Source organism: Equus asinus, chromosome 5 (assembly GCF_041296235.1).
Source record: "Equus asinus isolate D_3611 breed Donkey chromosome 5, EquAss-T2T_v2, whole genome shotgun sequence".
NCBI classification, from domain to species: Eukaryota; Metazoa; Chordata; class Mammalia; order Perissodactyla; family Equidae; genus Equus; species Equus asinus.
Window position 1 is genome coordinate 26,707,257 of NC_091794.1, and position 10,892 is coordinate 26,718,148.

Consider the following 10,892-nt stretch of genomic DNA (forward strand, 5'->3'; position numbering starts at 1 on the left):
AGTCTTCACAGGGAACACTCCTAGAACATTTGGAACTAGTGACGAGAGGAAAGCACACTGCTGGTCCTCATAAGGCACCTTGATTTTTTTAAGATTGGCCTTGAGCAAATATTTGTTGCCAATCCTCCTCTTTTTTTTTCTCCCCAAAGCCCCAGTCATAGTTGTAAATCCGAGTTGTAACTCATTCTAATTCTTCTATGTGGGATGCCTCCACAACTTGGCTTGTTGAGCAGTGCATAGATAAGAGCCTGGGATCAGAACCAGCAAACACTGGGCCACTGAAGTGGAGCACACAAACTTAACCACTCGGCCACAGTGCTGGCCCCTAAGGCATCTTTTACATAAGGCCTCTCCAACATCAGGAGATATAACTGACCTACCTACTGTGTAGATATAAGCACAGAGAAAGAGGCACATGAGGAGACAAAGGAATATGTTCCAAGTAAGGGAACAGGACAAAACCCCAGAAAAAGGATTAAATGAAACAGAGATAAACAATCTACCTTAGAAAACGTACAAGCTAAAAGTCGTTAGGATGCTCGCTGATCTTGGGAGAAGAATGGATGGACTCAGTGAGAATTTCAACAAAGAATCAGAAAATATAAAAAAGAAGCAATCAGAAATGATGAATACAATACTGGAAATGAAAATTTCACTAGAAGGAATCAATAGCAGAGTAGATAATACAGAAGAACAGATCAGTGAGCTGGATGAAAGACTAGAGGATATCACCCAAGCTGTACAGATAAAAGAAAAAAAGAATTAAAAATAACAAAGACAGTCTAAGGTACCTCTAGGACACATCAAGCACACTAACATTTGCATTATAGGTGTCCCAGGAGAAGAGCTAGACAAATGGGAGAGCGTATATGTGAAAAATTAATAGCTGACAACTTTCCAAACCTAAGGAAGGAAACAGACATCCAGGTACAGGAAGCACAGAGTGCACCAAGCAAGGTAAACCCAAAGAGGCACACATCAAGTCACATCATAATTGAAGTGTCAAGAATTAAAGATAAAGAGAAAAGCCACAAGAGAAAGGCAACAAGTTACATACAAAAGAAATCCCATAAGGCTACCAGCTGACTTCTCAGCAGAAACCTTACAGGCTAGAGGGGAGTGGCACGATATATTTACAGTACTGAAAGGAAAAAACCTACAGCCAAAAATATTCTACCTGGAGGGTCGGCCCCATGGCTGAGTGGTTGAGTTCACGCACTCCACTTCAGTGGCCCAGGGTTTCACTGGTTCGGACCCTGGGTGCAGATGTGGCACCACTTGTCTGGCCATGCTGGGGCAGAGTCCTGCATGTCACAACTAGAGGGACCCACAGCTGGAGATGAACAGCTATGTACCTGGGGGGTTTGGGAGAGAGAGGAAAAATAAAACTTTTTTTAAAAAAAGAATATTCTACCTGGTAAGGTTATCATTCAGGATGGAAGGAGATATAAAGAGTTTTCCAGACAAGCAAAAACTAAGAGTTTATCATCAAGAAAACAGCCTTACAAGAAATGCTAAACAAATTTAAGTGGGAAAGAGAAGATCACAAATAGGAATAAGAAAATTATCAAAAAGATAAGCAATAAAATCACTAGTAAAGGCAAAAATAAAGTAAAGGTACCAGACCAACCACCTATGAAGACAATATAAGGTCAAAAGACAAAAGTACTAAAATTATCTATTTCCATGATAAGATGGTAATGGATACACAAACACAAAAACAGAGGTTAGATATGATATCAAAAACATAAAATGTCGGAGGAGGGGAGTAAAAGAGTAGAGCTTTTAGAAAAACATCAAACTAAAGAAACCATCAAATTAACATAGACTGCTATATACATAGGTTATTATATATGAATGTCATGGTAATCGCAAACCAGACACCTGTAATAAATATACAAAAAATTAAGAGAAAGGAACCCAAACATACTACTAAAGAAAGCAATCAAATCACAAGAGAAGAGAGGAAAAGAAGAAGAAAGGAACAGAAAAGAACTACTAAAATACCCAGAAAAACAGTGACAAAATGGCAATAAGTGCATTCTTATCAATAGCTACTTTAAGTATCAATGGACTAAATGCTCCAATCAAAAGGCATAGGGTGGCCAGGTGGATAAAAAAAAGACCCATATATATGCTATTCACAAGAGACACACTTCAGACCTAAAGACTCACAAACTGAAAGTGAAGGGATGGAAAATGATACTTCATGCAAATGGCAATGAAAAGAAAGCTGGGATGGCAATACTTATATCAGACAAAATAGACTTTAAAACAAAAGCTGTAACAAGAGACAAAGAAGGGCAGTACATACTGATACAGGGAACAATACAATAAGAGGATATAACAGTTGAAAATATCTATGCACCCAACACAGGAGCACCTAAATATATAAAGCGAGTATTAACAGACATGAAAGGAGCAACAGACAGCAGCACAATAATCGCAGGGGACTTTAACACTCCATTTACACCAATGGATAGATCATCCAAACATAAGATCAATAAGGAAACACTGGCCTTAAATGACACATTAGACCAAATGGACTTAGTAGATATATATACAGAAAATTCCATCCAAAAATAGCAGAATAAACATTCTTTTCAAACGCACGTGGAACATTCTCCAGGATAGCCCACATATCAGGCCACAAAACAAGTCTCAATAAATTTAAGAAGATTTAAATAATACCAAGCACCTTTTCTGACCACAACAGTACGAAATCAGAAATGAATTACAGGAAAAAAATCGGAAAAAGCCACAAATATGTGGAGATTAAACAAAATGCTACTGAACAATGATTGGGTCAATGAAACAATCAAAGAAGAAATCAAAAAATAAGTGGAGGCAAATGAAAATGAAAATACAACATGCTCAAATTTATGGAATACAGCAAAAGCAATTATAAGAGGGAAGTTTATAGCAATACAGGCCTACCTTGACAAACAAGAAAAATCTCAAATAAGCAATCCAACAGTGCACCTAAAGGAACTGGAAAAAGATGAACAAACAAAGCCCAAAATCAGTAGAAGAAAAAATATAATAAAAATCAGAACAGAAATAAATGAAACAGAGACTTAAAAAACAATAGGAAAAAAATCAATAAACCAAGAGCTCATTCTTTGAAAGGATAAACAAAATTGACAAAAGTTTAGCTAGCTGTACCAAGAAAAAAAAGAGAGAGAAGCCTTGAACCAACACAATCATAAATGACAGAGGAGAAATTACAACAGACACCTCAGAAATACAAAAGATTATAAAAGAATACTATGAAAAGCTATATGCCAACAAATTGGATAATCTAGAAGAAATGGATGAATTCTTAGACTCATACAACCTTCCAAAACTGAATCAAGAAGAAATAGAGAATTTGGATAGACCAATAACCAGTAAGAAGATGAAAACTGTAATCAAAAACCTCCCAAAAAATAAAAGTCCAGGGGCTGGTCCCATGGTTGAGTGGTTAAGTTCACACACTCTGCTGCAGCGGCCCAGGGTTTCGCTGGTTCTGATCCTGGGCATGGACATGGCACTGCTCGTCAGGCCACGTTGAGGCGGCATCCCATATACCACAACTAGAGGGACCCACAACTAAAATGTACAACTGTGTATTGGGGGGATTTGGAGAGAAAAAGCAGAAGAAAAAAAAAAGGGAAGGTTGCCAACAGTTGTTAGCTCAAGTGCCAATCTTTAAAAATAAATAAATAAATAAGTAAATAAATAAATAAATAAATAAATAAATAAAGTCCAGGACCAGACAGCCTCCCTGGTGAATTCTACTGAACACTGAAAGAAGACTTGATACCTATCCATCTCAAACTCTTCCAAAAAATTGCAGAGGAAGGGAAGCTTCCTAACTCATTCTATGAGACAAACATTACCCCAATACCAAAAACAGACAAGGACAACACACAAAAAGAAAATTACAGGCTCACATCACTGATGAACATCGATGCAAAAATCCTCAACAAAATACTAGCAAATCGAATACAACAATCCATTAAAAAGATCATACGCCATGATCAAGTGGGATTTATTCCAGGGATGCAAGATTGTTCAATATCCGCAAATCAATCAATGTGATACACCACATTAACAAAATGAAGAATAAAAATCACACGATCATCTCTATAGATGCAGAGAAAGCATTTGACAAGATACAGCATCCATTTATGATAAAAACTCTGAACACAATGGGTATAGAAGGAAAGTACCTCAACATAATAAAGGCCATACATGACAAACTTCCAGCTAATATCATCCTCAATGGAGAAAAACTGAAAGCTATCCCTGTAAGAATAGGAACCAGACAAGGATGTCCATCATCATCACTCTTATTTAATATAGTATTGGAAGTCTCAGCCGGAGCAATCAGGCAAGAAAAAGAAATAAAAGGGATCCAAATTGGAAAGGAAGAAATGAAACTGTCACTGTTTGCAGATGACATGATTTTATATATAGAAAACTTTAAAGAACACACCAAAATCTTTTAGAAATAATAAATGAATACAGTAAAGTTGCAGGATACAAAATCGACATACAAATAATCAGTCGTGTTCTATACACTAACAATGAAGTAGCAGAAAGAGAAATTAAGAATACAATACCATTTACAATTGCAACAAAAAGAATAAAATACCTAGGGATAAACTTAACCAAAGAGGTGAAAGATCTGTACACTGAACACTATAAAACATTGTTGGAAGGAATAGAAGACACAAAAAAATGGAAAGCTATTCTGTACTTTTGGATTGGAAGAAAAATCATAGTTAAAATGTCACACTTCCTGAAACAATCTACAGATCCAATGCAATCCCTATCAAAGTTCCAGTGACACATTTCACAGAAATAGAACAAAGAATCCTAAAATCTATATGGAACAACAAAAGACCCTGAATAGCCCAAGGAATCCTGAGAAAAAAGAACAAAGCTGGAGGTATCATACTCCCTGACTTCAAAATATACTACAAAGCTACAGTAATCAAAACAACATAGTACTGGCACAAAAACATACACAGATCAAGTAGACAGAATCAAGAGCCCAGAAATAAACCCACACATCTATGGACAGCTAATTTTCCACAAGGGAGCCAAGAACATACAATGGAGAAAGGAAAGTCTCTTCGATAAATGGTGTTGAGAGACTTGGACAGTACATGCAAAAGAATGAATGTAGACCACTATCGTACACCATACACAAAAATTAACTCAAAATGGAGTAAAGACTTGAAGGTGATACCTGAAATCATGAAACTTCTAGAAGAAAACATAGGCAGTATGCTCTTTGACATCGATCCTAGCAGCATGTTTTCAAGTACCACGTCTGACTGGGCAAGGGAAACAACAGAAAAAATAAACAAATGGGACTACATGAAACTAAAATCTTCTGCACAGAAAAGGAAACTATCAACAAAACAAAAAGACAACCTAACAATTGGGAGAAGGTATTTGCAAACCATATAGCTGATTAGGGGTTAATATCCAAACTACATAAAAAACTCACACATCTCAGCAACAACAACAACAAAAAACCCAATTAAAAAATGGGCAAAAGAAAAAAATATGGGCAAAAGATCTGAACAGACCTTTCTCCAAAGAAAATATACAGATGGCCAACAGGCACACGAAAAGATGTTCAATATCACTAATTATCACGGAAATGCAAATCAAAACTACGATGAGGTATCACTTCACACCTGTCAGAATGGCCATAATTAACAAGACAATAAATAACTAGTGTTGAAAAGGATGTGGAGAAAAAGGAACTCTCATACACTGTTGGTGGGAGTGCAACTGGTGCAGCCACTATGGAAAACAATATGGAGATTTCTCAAAAAATTTAGGATAGAACTACCAAATGATCCAGCTATTCCACTGCTGGGTATTTATCCAAAGAACATGAAAACATGAATGTGTAAAGATATATTCACCCTATGTTCACTGCAGCATTGTTCACAATAACAAAGACTTGGAAGCAACCTAGATGCTCATCAAGGGACAAATGGATAAAGAAGATATGATATATGTACATGATGGAACACTACTCAGCCATAAAAATGGATGAAATCTTGCCATTTGTGACAACATGGACAGACTTGAGGGTATTATGCTAAGTGAAATAAGTCAGAGGGAGAAAGTCAAATACCATATGATCTACTCATAAATAGAAGATAAAAACATAAACAAACAAACACACAGAGACAGAGATTGGATTGGTATATACCAGAGGGGAAGGGAGGAGGAAGGAGGGTGAAAGCAGTAATTATGCACATGTGTATGGTGATGGGTTGTAATGGATCTTTTGGTGGTGAATATGATGTAATCTACACAGAAATCAAAATATAATGATGTGCACCCTAAATTTATATAATGTTATAAACCAATGTTACTGCAATAAAAAAATTTTTTAAATGATCATACACCATGATCCCTGGGATTTATACTGAGGATACAGAGATGGTTCAACATCCACAAATCAATCAATGTGATACACTACACTAACAAAGTGAGGAATAAAAACCACCTGATCATCTCAATACATGCAGAGAAAGCATTTGACAAGATCCAACAGCCATTTATGGTAAAACTCTCAATAAAATGGGCATAGAAGGAAAGTACCTCAACATAATAAAGGCCATATATGACAAACCCACAGCCAACATCGTACTCAAAGGGGAAAAACTGAAAGCCATCCCTCTGAGAAGAGGAACAAGACAAGGGTGTCCACTCTTGCCATGCTTATTCAATATAGTACTGGAGGTTTGGGCCAAAGGAATCAGGTAAGAAAAAGAAATAAAAGGTATCCAAATAAGCAATGAAGAAGTGAAATGCTCACTGATTGCAGATGACATGATTTTATATAGAGAAAATCCTAAAGAATCCAGCAGAAAACTATTAGAAATAATCAACAACTACAGCAAAGTGGCAGGGTACAAGATCAACTTACACTAGTCAGTTGCATTTCTATACTCTAAGAATGAAGTAACAGAAAGAGAATTCAAGTCTACAATCCCATTTACAATTGCAACAAAAAGAATAAAATACCTAGGAGTAAATTTAACAAACGTAGAGAAAGACCTATACACTGAAAACTATAAGACATTATTGAAAGAAATCAATGATGACATAAAGAAATGGAAAGATATTCCATGCACATGGAATGGAAGAATACACATAGTCAAGATGTCCATACTACCTAAAGCAAACTACAGATTCAATGCAATCCCAACCAGAATCCCAATGACATTCTTCACAGAAATAGAACAAAGAATCCTAAAATTCATATGGGGCAACAAAACACCCCGAATAGCCAAAGCAATCCTGAGAAAAAAGAAGAAAGCTGGACACATCACAAACCCTGACTTCAAAATGTACTACAAAGCTATAGTGATCAAAACAGCATGGCACTGGTACAAAAACAGACACACAGATCAATGGAACAGAATTGAAAGCCCAGAAATAAAACCACACTGTATGGACAGTTAATCTTCAACAAAGGAGCCAAGAACATACAAGAGAAAAAGGAAAGTCTCTTCAATAAATGGTGTTGGGGAAACCGGACAGCCACATGCAAAAGAATGAAACTAGGCCATTATCTTGCACCATACACAAAAATTACCTTAAAATGGATTAAAGACTTGAATGTAAGACCTGAAACCATAAAATTCCTAGAAGAAAATATAGGCAGTACACTCTTTGGCGCTGGTCTTAGCAGCATCTTTTCAAAAACTACGTCTACTAAGGCAAGGGAAACAAAAGAAAAAATTAGTAAATGGGACTACATCAGACTAAAAAGCTTCTGCAAGACAAAGGAAACCAGGAACAAAATGAAAAGACAACTGACAAACTGGGAGAAAATATTTGCAAATCATATATCCCACAGGGGGTTAATCTCCAAAATATATAAACAACTCATGCAACTCAACAACAAAAAAACAAACAACCCAATCAAGAAATGGGCAGAGGACATGAACAGACATTTTTCCAAAGAAGATACACAGATGGCCAACAGACACGTGAAAACACGTTCAACATCACTAATTATCAGGGAAATGTAAATCAAAACTACAATGAGATATCTCCTTACACCAGTCAGAATGGCTACAATTACCAGGACAAAAAATAACAAATGTTGGAGAGGATGTGGAGAAAAGGAAACCCTCATACACTGCTGGTGGAAATGCAAACTGTTGCAGCCACTATGAAAAACAGAATGGAGATTTCTCAAAAAATCAAAAATATGCAAAAAAGTTAAAAATAGAAATACCATACCATCCAACTGTCCCACTACTGGATATTTATCCCAAGAATTTAAAATCAACAATCCAAGGAGTTCACTGCAGCATTACTCAGAATAGCCAAGACGTGGAAGCAACCCAAGTGGCTTCTACGGATGAATGGATAAAGAAGATGTGATATATGTATATATATATATATATATACTACTCAGCCACAAAAAAAGGACAAAATTGTCCCATTGGCAACAACATGGATGGACCTCGAGGGCATGATGTTAAGCGAAATTAGCCAGACAGAGAAAGACAAATATTGGATGATTTCATTCATATGCGGAAGATAAACACATGGATAAAAAGAACAGATTAGTGGTTACCAGAGGGTAAGGGAGCTGGGGAGGTGGGCAAAAAGGGTAAAGGCACACATATGTATGGAGATGGATGCAAATGAGACTGCTGGTGGAGAGCACAATGAAGTCTATACAGAAATTGATAAATAATAATGTACACCTGAAATTACACAATGTTATAAACCACTATGAGCTCAATAAAATAATTTAAACAAAAATAAATAAATAAAAATAGATACTCAGGAGGCTGGTTAGATATACAAAGTGCCTTTGTTGAGTCCCTTTACTTGTCATGGCAACGTAATTATTTTCAAAGTTTCTGTAAGAACTAGTCCTCTTTCCTAATTGCATAAATCAAATGTTATCCATGACTGAAATGTCACTCTTAAAAATAAATTTCATTTAATTAGCTATGACCAGCCCACAACTATGGAACAAGAACTATACTTTAAAAGTGGAAAAACACTAAAATGTCCTCCCAGAAAAATGGTAGCTGGCGCCTGGCTTCAGGAACATTGGACAGCTTGGGGCTCTCAGAGAAAAGGGAAGCTCCCACGTTTGTAGTGACTGTAAGCAAAACCTGGAGGAGAAAGGACACTTGACCTTGACCTTGGAACCAACAAAAAAATATTTCTGGAATTTGGGAAGCATCTAAATGACTCTCCAGGCAGAATTTAATTCTCTAGTCTTAGTGCCTTCAGCTCTAGATTTCTTGGCCATGAAACAAGGAGGTCTTTGGGTATTTTTTATGAACACCTCTTCTTGTTTTACATAAATCCAACAGCCCAAATAGAACCTGGCACACACAAGACGAAAGCCAAGGTCCTCCAGCCACACAAGATTGCCATCCCTGACCTGGTCACTGGGAGATTCATTTGGAAATCCTTGTCTAATGGAGGAAACAGGTGTAAACAAACAATATCAATGTGTGTAAAAATATAGCTGGTAATTGTGACAGTGTTTGTCTTCTAAAAATTAAGGTATACTTATGCTAATTTCCTAATTATTCCTAATTTCTACTTCCTATAAGAAATGTGAAAAGGCAACACATTCAATTAATGATATTGGCAAAACAAAACAAAAAAACCACAGCCAAAATGGAACTTCAAATATTATCTCAGTCAAAAAGAGATACTGAAAAAGAATTTAGTGAAAACTTAGTCTGGGACTTTTTATGTATAATAAATTGCTAGCTGCTTCTGGGGAATAATTGATGTGCTTGATAAAATCTGCTAGATTTTAATCAGATTAAGATTTCTTCCAGACAGTTACCAAGATGACCTAGCCAACTGTCAATCAGAGGTCTAATTGTCTTGAATAAGACATTTATTTGAACTTTCTTTCTTTCATTCTTTTTTCTTTCATTTCCTTCCTCCTCCCGTCTCTCTCCCTCTCTCTCTCTCTCCCCCTCCTCCATCTCTCTTCCTATTAATGTTTTAATCAAGAGAGAAATCTTTGAATTGGACTGCTTAGAGTCCTCTGTACTTGCAGCAAGTTTGAAACAAAACTTTCATGCATGCTTGTGGTCAATTTGTACAAAAAGTTGTATTGTATTGTATTGTCTACAATTTTTAGACACCACAATCTCCTGGTTTTCCTCCTTTATTTGCTATTCTCAGTCTCCTTTGCTGGCGCTCCCTCCTCTTCTGACCTCTAAATATTACATCACCCCGTGCTCTTCTCCATCTCCACTTCACTTCCCAGATGATCTCATTCGGTCATAGCTTAACTACAATCCACGTGTTTTTAACGCCCAGATCAATATCTCCAGCCCTGATGTCTCGCCTGGACTCCAGATCACATTTCCACCTGCTCAGACTACATCTGCACTTGGTGTCTAACAGGTATCTCACATTTAACTTTTCCAGATCAATCCCTGGATTCCTTCCCCCCAAAACCTGCTCCTCCTAACTGACCCACTGCCTCTCCTGCACTTGACCCTTAATAGACTCTGCTCCTAACAGTAGCCAGTGCTCCTTTTAAAACTTAGATCATGACCTCTGCTCAGAACCCTCCAATTACTTCCCTACTCACTCAGAATGAAGGCCAAAGTCCTTACCATGGTGTTCAAGGCCCTTTTTCATCTGGGGCCACTAACTTCCTGACCTGATTTCCTAACACTCAACCCCTTGCTCACTCCATGCCAGCCAGGCACACTGGCCTCCTTGCTGTTCCTCAGACGCTCCTGGTATATTCTAGTCCTGGGTTCTTCAAACTTGCTGTTCTCTCCTTGGAATTCTCTGCCACAAATATTCATAGAGTTTGCTCCCTCGCTTCACTGAGCTCTTTATTCAAGTAGTGCCTTCTG

At 37.1% G+C, this 10,892-nt stretch overlaps 1 protein-coding gene across 1 annotated transcript in view; it reads right to left on the bottom strand.

The window, feature by feature from the left end:
- LOC106848308 (palmitoyltransferase ZDHHC19) overlaps positions 1 to 1,756 on the bottom strand; it is a 53,782-nt gene extending 52,026 nt beyond the window's left edge. Inside the window, exon 1 of the mRNA XM_044771370.2 lies at positions 1,178 to 1,756. Coding sequence (XP_044627305.2) covers positions 1,178 to 1,290 — 113 coding nt within the window. The 5' untranslated portion in view covers positions 1,291 to 1,756. The remainder of the gene's footprint in view (positions 1 to 1,177) is intronic.
- Between the last annotated feature and the right edge of the window lie 9,136 nt (positions 1,757 to 10,892).